A 15,292-nucleotide genomic window follows, 5' to 3' on the forward strand; every position below is an offset into this window, starting at 1 on the left:
TCTGGAAGGAGAGTTTACAATCTAACCAGACACCTAAGTATTTGTAGTTGTCCACGTATTCTAAGTCAGAGCCGTCCAGAGTAGTGATGTTGGACAGGCGGGTAGGTGCAGGTAGCGATCGGTTGAAGAGCATGCATTTAGTTTTACTTGTATTTAAGAGCAATTGGAGGCCACGGAAGGAGAGTTGTATGGCATTGAAGCTTGCCTGGAGGGTTGTTAACACAGTGTCCAGAGAAGGGCCGGAAGTATACAGAATGGTGTCGTCTGCGTAGAGGTGGATCAGGGACTCACCAGCAGCAAGAGCGACCTCATTGATGTATACAGAGAAGAGAGTCGGTCCAAGAATTGAACCCTGTGGCACCCCCATAGAGACTGCCAGAGGTCCGGACAGCAGAGCCTCCGATTTGACACACTGAACTCTATCAGAGAAGTAGTTGGTGAACCAGGCGAGGCAATCATTTGAGAAACCAAGGCTGTCGAGTCTGCCGATGAGGATATGGTGATTGACAGAGTCGAAAGCCTTGGCCAGATCAATGAATACGGCTGCACAGTAATGTTTCTTATCGATGGCGGTTAAGATATCGTTTAGGACCTTGAGCGTGGCTGAGGTGCACCCATGACCAGCTCTGAAACCAGATTGCATAGCAGAGAAGGTATGGTGAGATTCGAAATGGTCGGTAATCTGTTTGTTGACTTGGCTTTCGAAGACCTTAGAAAGGCACGGTAGGATAGATATAGGTCTGTAGCAGTTTGGGTCAAGAGTGTCCCCCCCTTTGAAGAGGGGGATGACCGCAGCTGCTTTCCAATCTTTGGGAATCTCAGACGACACGAAAGAGAGGTTGAACAGGCTAGTAATAGGGGTGGCAACAATTTCGGCAGATAATTTTAGAAAGAAAGGGTCCAGATTGTCTAGCCCGGCTGATTTGTAGGGGTCCAGATTTTGCAGCTCTTTCAGAACATCAGCTGAATGGATTTGGGAGAAGGAGAAATGGGGAAGGCTTGGGCGAGTTGCTGTTGGGGGTGCAGTGCTGTTGTCCGGGGTAGGAGTAGCCAGGTGGAAAGCATGGCCAGCCGTAGAAAAATGCTTATTGAAATTCTCAATTATGGTGGATTTATCAGTGGTGACAGTGTTTCCTATCTTCAGTGCAGTGGGCAGCTGGGAGGAGGTGTTCTTATTCTCCATGGACTTTACAGTGTCCCAGAACTTTTTTGAGTTAGTGTTGCAGGAAGCAAATTTCTGCTTGAAAAAGCTAGCCTTGGCTTTTCTAACTGCCTGTGTATAATGATTTCTAGCTTCCCTGAACAGCTGCATATCACAGGGGCTGTTCGATGCTAATGCAGAACGCCATAGGATGTTTTTGTGTTGGTTAAGGGCAGTCAGGTCTGGGGAGAACCAAGGGCTATATCTGTTCCTGGTTCTAAATTTCTTGAATGGGGCATGTTTATTTAGGATGGTTAGGAAGGCATTTTAAAAAAATATCCAGGCATCCTCTACTGACGGGATGAGATCAATATCCTTCCAGGATACCCCGGCCAGGTCGATTAGAAAGGCCTGCTCGCAGAAGTGTTTCAGGGAGCGTTTTACAGTGATGAGTGGCGGTCGTTTGACCGCTGACCCATTACGGATGCAGGCAATGAGGCAGTGATCGCTGAGATCTTGGTTGAAGACAGCAGAGGTGTATTTAGAGGGGAAGTTGGTTAGGATGATATCTATGAGGGTGCCCGTGTTTAAGGTTTTGGGGAGGTACCTGGTAGGTTCATTGATAATTTGTGTGAGATTGAGGGCATCAAGTTTAGATTGTAGGATGGCTGGGGTGTTAAGCATGTTCCAGTTTAGGTCGCCTAGCAGCACGAACTCTGAAGATAGATGGGGGGCAATCAGTTCACATATGGTGTCCAGAGCACAGCTGGGGGCAGAGGGTGGTCTATAGCAGGCGGCAACGGTGAGAGACTTGTTTTTAGAGAGGTGGATTTTTAAAAGTAGAAGTTCAAATTGTTTGGGTACAGACCTGGATAGTAGGACAGAACTCTGCAGGCTATCTTTGCAGTAGATTGCAACACCGCCCCCTTTGGCAGTTCTATCTTGTCTGAAAATGTTGTAGTTTGGAATTAAAATGTCTGAGTTTTTGGTGGTCTTCCTAAGCCAGGATTCAGACACAGCTAGAACATCCGGGTTGGCAGAGTGTGCTAAAGCAGTGAATAGAACAAACTTAGGGAGGAGGCTTCTAATGTTAACATGCATGAAACCAAGGCTATTACGGTTACAGAAGTCGTCAAAAGAGAGCGCCTGGGGAATAGGAGTGGAGCTAGGCACTGCAGGGCCTGGATTCACCTCTACATCGCCAGAGGAACATAGGAGGAGTAGAATAAGGGTACGGCTAAAAGCTATGAGAATTGGTCGTCTAGAACGTCTGGAACATAGAGTAAAAGGAGGTTTCTGGGGGCGATAAAATAGCATCAAGGTATAATGTACAGACAAATGTATGGTAGGATGTGAATACAGTGGAGGTAAACCTAGGTATTGAGTGATGAAGAGAGAGATATTGTCTCTAGAAACATCGTTGAAACCAGGAGATGTCATTGCATGTGTGGGTGGTGGAACTAATAGGTTGGATAAGGTATAGTGAGCAGGACTAGAGGCTCTACAGTGAAATAAGCCAATAAACACTAAACTGTCTGGTTTACAACAGGTTACTATTAATCTAGAACAGGTTACTGTCTGGTCTACAACATGTTACTGTCTGGTTTACAACAGGTTACTGTCTGGTCTACAACAGGTTACTGTCTGGTTTACAACAGGTTACTGTCTGGTCTACAACAGGTTACTGTTAATCTACAACAGGTTACTGTATGGTTTACAACAGGTTACTGTCTGGTCTACAACAGGTTACTGTTAATCTACAACAGGTTACTGTATGGTTTACAACAGGTTACTGTCTGGTCTACAACAGGTTACTGTCTGGTCTACAACAGGTTACTGTATGGTTTACAACAGGTTACTGTCTGGTCTACAACAGGTTACTGTCTGGTCTACAACAGGTTACTGTCTGGTTTACAACAGGTTACTGTCTGGTCTACAACAGGTTACTGTTAATCTACAACAGGTTACTGTATGGTTTACAACAGGTTACTGTCTGGTCTACAACAGGTTACTGTTAATCTACAACAGGTTACTGTATGGTTTACAACAGGTTACTGTATGGTTTACAACAGGTTACTGTCTGGTCTACAACAGGTTACTGTTAATCTACAACAGGTTACTGTCTGGTCTACAACAGGTTACTGTTAATCTACAACAGGTTACTGTATGGTTTACAACAGGTTACTGTATGGTTTACAACAGGTTACTGTCTGGTCTACAACAGGTTACTGTTAATCTACAACAGGTTACTGTTAACCTACAACAGGTTACTGTATGGTTTACAACAGGTTACTGTCTGGTTTACAACAGGTTACTGTCTGGTTTACAACAGGTTACTGTATGGTTTACAACAGGTTACTGTCTGGTCTACAACAGGTTACTGTTAATCTACAACAGGTTACTGTTAATCTACAGCAGGTTACTGTATGGTTTACCACAGGTTACTGTATGGTTTACAACAGGTTAGTGTCTGGTTTACAACAGGTTACTGTCTGGTTTACAACAGGTTACTGTCTGGTTTACAACAGGTTACTGTCTGGTTTACAACAGGTTACTGTCTGGTTTACAACAGGTTACTGTCTGGTCTAGAACAGGTTACTGTCTGGGCTATAACAGGTTACTGTTAATCTAGAACAGGTTACTGTTAATCTAGAATAGGTTACTGTTAATCTAGAGCAGGTTACTGTCTGGTGTAGAACAGGTTACTGTTAATCTAGAACAGGTTACTGTCTGGTCTAGAACAGGTTACTGTCTGGTCTAGAACAGGTTACTGTCTGGTCTTGAACAGGTTACTGTTAATCTAGAACAGGTTACTGTCTGGTCTATAACAGGTTACTGTCTGGTTTACAACAGGTTACTGTTAATCTACAGCAGGTTACTGTATGGTTTACAACAGGTTACTGTATGGTTTACAACAGGTTAGTGTCTGGTTTACAACAGGTTACTGTCTGGTTTACAACAGGTTACTGTCTGGTTTACAACAGGTTACTGTCTGGTTTACAACAGGTTACTGTCTGGTTTACAACAGGTTACTGTCTGGTCTAGAACAGGTTACTGTCTGGGCTATAACAGGTTACTGTTAATCTAGAACAGGTTACTGTTAATCTAGAATAGGTTACTGTTAATCTAGAGCAGGTTACTGTCTGGTGTAGAACAGGTTACTGTTAATCTAGAACAGGTTACTGTCTGGTCTAGAACAGGTTACTGTCTGGTCTAGAACAGGTTACTGTCTGGTCTTGAACAGGTTACTGTTAATCTAGAACAGGTTACTGTCTGGTCTATAACAGGTTACTGTCTGGTTTACAACAGGTTACTGTTAATCTAGAACAGGTTACTGTTAATCTAGAACAGGTTACTGTTAATCTAGAACAGGTTACTGTCTTGTCTACAACAGGTTACTGTTGATCTGGAACAGGTTACTGTCTGGTTTACAACAGGTTACTGTTAATCTACAACAGGTTACTGTCTGGTTTACAACAGGTTACTGTCTGGTCTAGAACAGGTTACTGTCTGGTTTACAACAGGTTACTGTTAATCTACAACAGGTTACTGTCTGGTTTACAACAGGTTACTGTTGATCTGGAACAGGTTACTGTCTGGTTTACAACAGGTTACTGTTAATCTAGAACAGGTTACTGTTAATCTAGAACAGGTTACTGTCTGGTCTACAACAGGTTACTGTTAATTTAGAACAGGTTACTGTTAATCTACAACAGGTTACTGTCTGGTTTACAACAGGTTACTATTAATCTAGAACAGGTTACTGTCTGGTCTACAACATGTTACTGTCTGGTTTACAACAGGTTACTGTCTGGTCTACAACAGGTTACTGTCTGGTTTACAACAGGTTACTGTCTGGTCTACAACAGGTTACTGTTAATCTACAACAGGTTACTGTATGGTTTACAACAGGTTACTGTCTGGTCTACAACAGGTTACTGTTAATCTACAACAGGTTACTGTATGGTTTACAACAGGTTACTGTCTGGTCTACAACAGGTTACTGTCTGGTCTACAACAGGTTACTGTATGGTTTACAACAGGTTACTGTCTGGTCTACAACAGGTTACTGTCTGGTCTACAACAGGTTACTGTCTGGTTTACAACAGGTTACTGTCTGGTCTACAACAGGTTACTGTTAATCTACAACAGGTTACTGTATGGTTTACAACAGGTTACTGTCTGGTCTACAACAGGTTACTGTTAATCTACAACAAGTTACTGTATGGTTTACAACAGGTTACTGTATGGTTTACAACAGGTTACTGTCTGGTCTACAACAGGTTACTGTTAATCTACAACAGGTTACTGTTAATCTACAACAGGTTACTGTCTGGTCTACAACAGGTTACTGTTAATCTACAACAGGTTACTGTATGGTTTACAACAGGTTACTGTATGGTTTACAACAGGTTACTGTCTGGTTTACAACAGGTTACTGTCTGGTTTACAACAGGTTACTGTATGGTTTACAACAGGTTACTGTCTGGTCTACAACAGGTTACTGTTAATCTACAACAGGTTACTGTTAATCTACAGCAGGTTACTGTATGGTTTACAACAGGTTACTGTATGGTTTACAACAGGTTAGTGTCTGGTTTACAACAGGTTACTGTCTGGTTTACAACAGGTTACTGTCTGGTTTACAACAGGTTACTGTCTGGTCTACAACAGGTTACTGTTAATCTACAACAGGTTACTGTTAATCTACAACAGGTTACTGTATGGTTTACAACAGGTTATTGTTAATCTACAACTGGTTACTGTTAATCTACAACAGGTTACTGTATGGTTTACAACAGGTTACTGTTAATCTATAACAGGTTACTGTATGGTTTACAACAGGTTACTGTTAATCTACAACAGGTTACTGTTAATCTACAACAGGTTACTGTATGGTTTACAACAGGTTACTGTTAATCTATAACAGGTTACTGTATGGTTTACAACAGGTTACTGTCTGGTCTACAACAGGTTACTGTTAATTTACAACAGGTTACTGTTAATCTACAGCAGGTTACTGTATGGTTTACAACAGGTTACTGTATGGTTTACAACAGGTTAGTGTCTGGTTTACAACAGGTTACTGTCTGGTTTACAACAGGTTACTGTCTGGTTTACAACAGGTTACTGTCTGGTTTACAACAGGTTACTGTCTGGTCTACAACAGGTTACTGTTAATCTACAACAGGTTACTGTTAATCTACAACAGGTTACTGTATGGTTTACAACAGGTTATTGTTAATCTACAACAGGTTACTGTTAATCTACAACAGGTTACTGTATGGTTTACAACAGGTTACTGTTAATCTATAACAGGTTACTGTATGGTTTACAACAGGTTACTGTTAATCTACAACAGGTTACTGTTAATCTACAACAGGTTACTGTATGGTTTACAACAGGTTACTGTTAATCTACAACAGGTTACTGTATGGTTTACAACAGGTTACTGTTAATCTATAACAGGTTACTGTATGGTTTACAACAGGTTACTGTTAATCTACAACAGGTTACTGTATGGTTTACAACAGGTTACTGTTAATCTATAACAGGTTACTGTATGGTTTACAACAGGTTACTGTTAATCTACAACAGGTTACTGTATGGTTTACAACAGGTTACTGTTAATCTACAACAGGTTACTGTATGGTTTACAACAGGTTACTGTTAATCTATAACAGGTTACTGTATGGTTTACAACAGGTTACTGTTAATCTACAACAGGTTACTGTATGGTTTACAACAGGTTACTGTTAATCTACAACAGGTTACTGTATGGTTTACAACAGGTTACTGTTAATCTACAACAGGTTACTGTTAATCTACAACAGGTTACTGTATGGTTTACAACAGGTTACTGTTAATCTACAACAGGTTACTGTATGGTTTACAACAGGTTACTGTTAATCTATAACAGGTTACTGTATGGTTTACAACAGGTTACTGTTAATCTACAACAGGTTACTGTATGGTTTACAACAGGTTACTGTTAATCTACAACAGGTTACTGTATGGTTTACAACAGGTTACTGTTAATCTATAACAGGTTACTGTATGGTTTACAACAGGTTACTGTTAATCTACAACAGGTTACTGTTAATCTACAACAGGTTACTGTATGGTTTACAACAGGTTACTGTTAATCTACAACAGGTTACTGTATGGTTTACAACAGGTTACTGTTAATCTATAACAGGTTACTGTATGGTTTACAACAGGTTACTGTTAATCTACAACAGGTTACTGTATGGTTTACAACAGGTTACTGTTAATCTACAACAGGTTACTGTATTGTTTACAACAGGTTACTGTTAATCTATAACAGGTTACTGTTAATCTACAACAGGTTACTGTATGGTTTACAACAGGTTACTGTTAATCTACAACAGGTTACTGTATGGTTTACAACAGGTTACTGTTAATCTATAACAGGTTACTGTATGGTTTACAACAGGTTACTGTTAATCTACAACAGGTTACTGTATGGTTTACAACAGGTTACTGTTAATCTACAACAGGTTACTGTATTGTTTACAACAGGTTACTGTTAATCTATAACAGGTTACTGTATGGTTTACAACAGGTTACTGTTAATCTATAACAGGTTACTGTTAATCTACAACAGGTTACTGTATGGTTTACAACAGGTTACTGTTAATCTACAACAGGTTACTGTATGGTTTACAACAGGTTACTGTTAATCTATAACAGGTTACTGTATGGTTTACAACAGGTTACTGTTAATCTACAACAGGTTACTGTATGGTTTACAACAGGTTACTGTTAATCTACAACAGGTTACTGTATTGTTTACAACAGGTTACTGTTAATCTATAACAGGTTACTGTATGGTTTACAACAGGTTACTGTTAATCTACAACAGGTTACTGTATGGTTTACAACAGGTTACTGTTAATCTACAACAGGTTACTGTATTGTTTACAACAGGTTACTGTTAATCTATAACAGGTTACTGTATGGTTTACAACAGGTTACTGTGTATCTGGAACAGGACAGCTGTATTATTTAGTTAATGCATATATTTCTGTATTTGTGTCACTTTATGTGTGTGCATATTTTAAATGTGAAACATTTCCCTTGAGGGTGTTGATTTCTCTATAACCATGTTTTTGTTACCTTTCCAGCCCAAAGCCCTGAAACTGCTGGGGATGGAGGTGAGTTCCGGGTCACAATGTCGTTATGATTCATTTACAGTTCAGCCTGGTCTCATAGACTAGACTTAACATAGTAAAAGTAAATCAAGGACACTCAAATTAGTATGATATGTTACGCTTGGTGTGGTTCCATAAACCGAAAGGAGGGTGGTTGGTCAGGGTGAATGGGTGGGCGTATAGCACAAATGTCTAGCAACCCAAATGTTGCAAGTTTGAATCTCATCACAAACAACATTAGCATTTTAGCTAAACCTTCCCCTAACCCTAACCCTAACCCTATCTCTTTAACCTAACTCATAACCTTAACCCTTAACCCTAACCCCTAGCCTAGCTAACGTTAGCCACTTAGCTAATGTTAGCATTAACCACCTAGCAACCTAGCTAATGTTAGGCACAACAAATTGGAATTCAGCACATATCATACATATTGCAATATTTTAACATATTGTACGAATTGCAATTCGTAACATATACGAAATGGATGATGGACATACACAAATGAATACATACCATACAAAACGTAACATATCAAACTAAATGGTTGGAGACAGATTCACGTTTACTATGTTACGTTCTACCAGCTCTCACAGTCTCGCATCAGAATTAGACGTTGTTCCATGTTCCTCAAACGTCAAATTTCAAAGTTGTTCCAAACGTTGTATTTCAGAGTGTTTAAGGTAAATTTTAGGCAATAACTCAGAATTTTTAAGGTTAGGGTTAAGTTCAGGCATTAACTCCAAATTCTTAAGGTTAGGCATTAACTATGAATGGTTAAGGTTAGGCATTAACTCTGAATGGTTAAGGTAAGGGTTAAGGTTTGGGATAGGCTTAAAACAAAAGTATCAAAAACAACTTTCTATCGCTGGATTCGAACCTGCAACCATCCGCCATCCCGGTCCACAACGCCCTAGCAAAACTAAAACCTACATGAAGGTAACAGAGCTCATTGTTGCCCCAAGTGAACAGTTTCCACGTCATCTCCCAACTTCCTCAGACATAGCTGGACATCGAATACTGACTTGTATCACAGATGACTTGGCTAGTTACGTCCAGGTTGTACAGTTTGGTGTTTTCCCCTGATAAGAAATAACAGAATGCCCCGATATGACATCCTGTCTGTGTACAGGGTTTATGACAATGTAAATACTTTGTGTGACTTGTGTTATTATTTCTTATACAGCATTCTGATACCTTGCATGTTTGTGTGTCTGTCAGTGAAGCAGGCATTACCATGGTGATACCATTACCATGGAGATCTCTAAGTAGAAGTCTTTAGTCGATGGGGATACTTAAGGCAATCTGTGAACAAATCAAAATTGAATATATTATTCAATCTAAACTAATCTTCCTCATTTTCACACAGTTTAGCTGAGATCAGTTAAATTCACTCCTTTATCCAAAAATCGAAAATTAATTAATCTTGACTCAGCTGAAGTCTCCCTGTTTAATTAGATATGGAAGTAGTAGGGAAATATCAGAATAAATATTGGAATAAATGTCAGAATATCCTAAGCAGACAGACATAAAACACCAAGGCCTTTCTCAGTTCTCAATTGTCAGTACTTTCCACTTTCACTCTGACATGAGTGTAAACCAATAGGCCTTTATCAATACGTGGCCATGGTACTACATCCATCTCTCCAAGACCATAGCCAGTGTGAATAATATTACTTGATCACAGTCTCTCTTAATGTCCATCTCTCTCCCTCAATGTGCCAAGGCTGAGCATCACATTCAAAAACTAAAAACTAAATGAATCCATTTCTCTGCTCTCGTCCTGTGTGCCATGCGTAAGGATGACATGCCGATCCGAAGGGGTCGTCAGAAGACTACACGGAAACGGGAGGAGGAGGTGGACATTGACCTGGACGACCCTGAGATAAACCACTTCCACTTCCCTTTCCATGAGTTGATGGTGTGGGCCGTGCTGATGAAGAGACAGAAGATGGCACTGTTCTTCTGGCAGCACGGGGAGGAGGCCATGGCTAAAGCCCTGGTGGCTTGTAAGCTGTGTAAGGCCATGGCCCACGAGGCCTCCGAGAACGACATGGTGGACGACATCTCACAGGAGCTCAACCATAACTCCAGGTACTATAGACCACAAGACAGGCACGCATAGATTTCAAAACAAACACAGATACAAAGAGTCAGACAAGCAATCACAAACATGTAATCATTTGTAGAGTTTGCCACACGCGTGCATACCCTCAAATTAACCCCTCACACACACCTTCTCAGCATGCTGAGCTAGATGCTAACCAAGTGGTCAGAGTCTATTTTCTAGGCTGAGCGCCACCTATTTCAAGGAAAGTTTTCTTCTAAATGATTAATGTGGAGTTGAGCTGGGAGTCTGGACTGGAGCGGCATCCACACTCCTCCTCTCAGCCTGACCTGCTTTAGATAACACACACATCTCATAGGACTGCCGTACATTTATAGAGCTAATGATAACACATATAGGGTACTCTAGCCAATGACACACATGTAGTTTAATTAATGGTATGTGTGTGGGATGGACCTTCGTGTTAGTTCTTCGTGTGTTCTTGCTCAAGTAAAAATACTGTAATGAAAATGTTGGAAGTTGATTAGAGGGAAGAACTGCCAGGTGGCGCACACACACACACACACACACACACACACACACACACACACACACACACACACACACACACACACACACACACACACACACACACACACACACACACACACACACACACACACATTCTCTTCAAAGCCCTGACACCTCTCTTTCTGTCAAGTACAGACCATATTGGTATGTTTGTTCCTCAGAGTTTGGCTGTTGAAGTCTTATCCTAATCCTCTGACTAGTGTTTGGTGTGTGTGTGTGTGTATGTATGTGTGTGTGTGTGTGTGTGTGTGTGTGTGTGTGTGTGTGTGTGTGTGTGTGTGTGTGTGTGTGTGTGTGTGTGTGTGTGTGTGTGTGTGTGTGTGTGTGTGTGTGTGTGTGTGTGCGTGTGTGTGCGTAGCAGTGCATTTATTTGTACGTTATGTTGATATGTCCGACTGCAATGTAGCCTAGTCCACCTCAAACATTCACTGTGTGACATCCTATATGTGTGTTTCAGTGAGTTTGGCCAGCTAGCCGTTGAGCTGCTGGACCAGTCTTACAAGCAGGATGAGCAGATGGCCATGAAGCTGCTAACCTACGAGCTGAAGAACTGGAGTAACGCCACCTGCCTTCAGCTGGCTGTGGCCGCCAAGCACCGCGACTTCATCGCCCACACTTGCAGCCAGATGCTGCTCACCGACATGTGGATGGGACGGCTGCGCATGCGCAAGAACTCTGGACTTAAGGTCAGAGGGTTAGGGGTCACACGGTGTATTGTCTAAATGGAGTTGACCAGCTGGCAGACAGACAGATAGACGAAGAGAGACAGACAGACGGAGAGAGAGAGAGAGAGAGAGAGAGAGAGAGAGAGAGAGAGAGAGAGACGGACGGACGGACGGACACAGAAAGACAGACAGATGGAGAGAGAGAGAGAGAGAGAGAGAGAGAGAGAGAGAGAGAGAGAGAGAGAGAGAGAGACGGACGGACGGATGGATGGAGAGGTGAAAGTGTATACTGAAATAGATGCTGCAATTACCCCGCTTGGCCTGATGGGAATAATGGCTAATGATATCCCATATCTGAGCTATTGCTTGACCGTCCCTAACGCTTTCAATGTTGATTTACGACAACGCACCTATAATTACACTGTAAAGGCTTGTATTATTATTCAGCCCAGTCAAGTAGGTTAGCCAGTGAGTTGGCTATGGTTTGACTGGGTGGAGATTATAACAGAACATGGCCAAGATGTTCAAATGTTCATAAATGACCAGCATGGTCGTATAATAATAAGGCAGAACAGTTGAAACTGGAGAAGAGGCACGGTCAGATGGACTGGGGACAGCAAGGAGTCATCATGTCAGGTAGTCCTGGGGCATGGTCCTAGGGCTCAGGTCCTCCGAGAGAGAGAAAAAAAGAGAGAATTAGAGAGAGCATATGTGGGGTGGCCAGTCCTTTTCTGGCTGTGCCGGGTGGAGATTATAACAGAACATGGCCAAGATGTTCAAATGTTCATAAATGACAAGCATGTTCGAATAATAAGAAGGCAGAACAGTTGAAACTGGAGCAGCAGCACGGCCAGGTGGACTGGGGACAGCAAGGAGTCATCATGTCAGGTAATCCTGGGGCATGGTCCTAGGGCTCAGGTCCTCCGAGAGAGAGAAAGAAAGAGAGAAGGAGAGAATTAGAGAACGCACACTTAGATTCACACAGGACACCGAATAGGACAGGAGAAGTACTCCAGATATAACAAACTGACCCTAGCCCCCCGACACATAAACTACTGCAGCATAAATACTGGAGGCTGAGACAGGAGGGGTCAGGAGACACTGTGGACCCATCCGAGGACACCCCCGGACAGGGCCAAACAGGAAGGATATAACCCCACCCACTTTGCCAAAGCACAGCCCCCACACCACTAGAGGGATATCTTCAACCACCAACTTACCATCCTGAGACAGGGCCGAGTATAGCCCACAAAGATCTCCGTCATCTCCACCCGGCACAGCCAGAAGAGGACTGGCCACCCCACATAGCCTGGTTCCTCTCTAGGTTTCTTCCTAGGTTTTGGCCTTTCTAGGGAGTTTTTCCTAGCCACCGTGCTTCTACACCTGCATTGCTTGCTGTTTGGGGTTTTAGGCTGGGTTTCTGTACAGCACTTTGAGATATCAGCTGATGTACAAAGGGCTATATAAATAAATTTGATTTGATTTGATAGCATACAGCTGCTTAGATCATGAAAGGCCACAGTCATGTATTATTATGAGTAGCTGTGCTTGGAGACCGGTGGGTGGTTGTGTAGTGTAAGGAGGATGAATCCAGGTGCAGTACAGAACTGGTTGGCAAACAGATTCAATGGAGCAGAAACCAAAGGTAGAGCAAACAGGATGGTATACCATGAGTAGTAGATCGCACAGCAAATAGCACTACACCCGCACTCATCATGACCCCTAAAGCCCCACCACACACACACCTTTCTGTCTGGGTTGTATTCACCAGGCACCAAATGGTAGAAAACGGACTGAAACAGGAAGGCAATACCTAAACTTTTTCAATGAGAAACACTTGTTTTCGTACTTTAGTTGCAAAACTGTTTTTCCACGGTGTGCACTAATGAATACGACTGGCCTGCTGCCACAGGTCTGAAGCAGAAAGTCATGTAGAGAGTGGTGAGAAGATGGATTGGGTCCTTATCCATTGATGCAGCTTCCTTATACAGCTTCCTTGACACTACATGTCCTTTCCTTCACTCATCTGAAACATTTTAAAGTTTTACATTTCAGTCCTTTATCATCGCTCTTATCCAGAGCGACTTACAGTTAATGCATTAATCTTAAGGTAGTTAATAGAGACTGGACCCGTACAAATCAGCTGGGCTAGACAATCTGGACCCTCTCTTTCTAAAACTATTCGCCGCCATTGTTGCAAGTGTAACGGATGTGAAACGCTAGCTTAGTTAGCGGTGGTGCGCACCAAATAGTGTTTCAATCGGTGACGTCACATGCTCTGAGACCTTGAAGTAGTGGTTCCCCTTGCTCTGCAAGGGCCACAGCTTTTGTGAAGCGATGGGTAACGATGCTTCGTGGGTGTCAGTCGTTGATGTGTGCAGAGGGTCCCTGGTTCGCGCCCGGGTATGGGCGAAGGGATGGTCTAAAGTTATAATGTTACATTGATGCTGTTGACCCGGATCACTGGTTGCTGCGGAAAAGGAGGAGGTCAAAAGGGGGGTGAGTGTAACGGATGTGAAATACTAGCTTAGTTAGCGGTGTTGCGCGCTAAATAGTGTTTCAATCGGTGACGTCACTTGCTCTGAGACCTTGAAGTAGTGGTTCCCCTTGCTCTGCAAGGGCCGCAGCTTTTGTGGAGCGATGGGTAACGATGCTTCGTGGGTGTCAGTTGTTGATGTGTGCAGAGAGTCCCTGGTTCGTGCCCGGGTATGGGCGAGGGGACGGTCTAAAGTTATACTGTTACACAACCCCTATTACCAGCCTGTTCAACCTCTCTTTCGTATCGTCCGAGATCCCTAAAGATTGGAAAGCTGCCGCGGTCATCCCCCTCTTCAAAGGGGGTGACACCCTAGACCCAAACTGTTATAGACCTATATCCATCCTGCCCTGCCTACCTAACGTCTTCGAAAGCCAAGTTAATAAACAGATCACTGACCATTTCGAATCCCACCGTACCTTCTCCGCTGTACAATCCGGCTTCCAAGCCGGTCATGGGTGCACCTCAGCCACGCTCAAGGTACTAAACGATATCATAACCGCCATCGATAAAAGACAGTACTGTGCAGCCGTCTTCATCGACCTGGCCAAGGCTTTCGACTTTGTCAATCATCGTATTCTTATCGGCAGACTCACTAGCCGTGGTTTTTCTAATGACTGCCTCGCCTGGTTCACCAACTACTTCGCAGATAGAGTTCAGTGTGTCAAATCGGAGGGCATGTTGTCCGGACCTCTGGCAGTCTCTATGGGGGTACCACAGGGTTAAATTCTTGGGCTGACTCATTTCTCTGTTTATATCAATGATGTCGCTCTTGCTGCGGGCGATTCCCTGATCCACCTCTACGCAGACGACACCATTCTGTATACTTCTGGCCCTTCCTTGGACACTGTGCTAACTAACCTCCAAACGAGCTTCAATGCCATACAACACTCCTTCCGTGGCCACCAACTGCTCTTAAACGCTAGTAAAACCAAATGCATGCTTTTCAACCGTTCACTGCCCGCACCCGTCCGCCCGACTAGCATGACCACCCTGGACGGTTCCGACCTAGAATATGTGGACAACTATAAATACCTAGTTGTCTGTCTAGACTGTAAACTCTCCTTCCAGACTCATAGTAAACATCTCCAATCAAAAATCAAATCTAGAATCGGCTTTCTATTTCGCAACAAAGCCTCC

The 15,292-nt window shown here is 42.8% G+C and overlaps 1 protein-coding gene across 2 annotated transcripts in view; it reads left to right on the top strand.

The window, feature by feature from the left end:
- Window positions 1–15,292, top strand: part of LOC109871557 (transient receptor potential cation channel subfamily M member 3) — a 175,342-nt gene that overhangs the window by 139,273 nt on the left and 20,777 nt on the right. For both annotated transcript variants that reach the window (XM_031818559.1, XM_031818570.1), the window contains exons 14-16: window positions 8,290–8,319; window positions 10,115–10,407; window positions 11,409–11,637. In XM_031818559.1, the coding sequence (XP_031674419.1) occupies window positions 8,290–8,319; window positions 10,115–10,407; window positions 11,409–11,637 (552 nt within the window). The remainder of the gene's footprint in view (window positions 1–8,289; window positions 8,320–10,114; window positions 10,408–11,408; window positions 11,638–15,292) is intronic.

This window comes from Oncorhynchus kisutch, linkage group LG3, assembly GCF_002021735.2.
Source record: "Oncorhynchus kisutch isolate 150728-3 linkage group LG3, Okis_V2, whole genome shotgun sequence".
NCBI classification, from domain to species: Eukaryota; Metazoa; Chordata; class Actinopteri; order Salmoniformes; family Salmonidae; genus Oncorhynchus; species Oncorhynchus kisutch.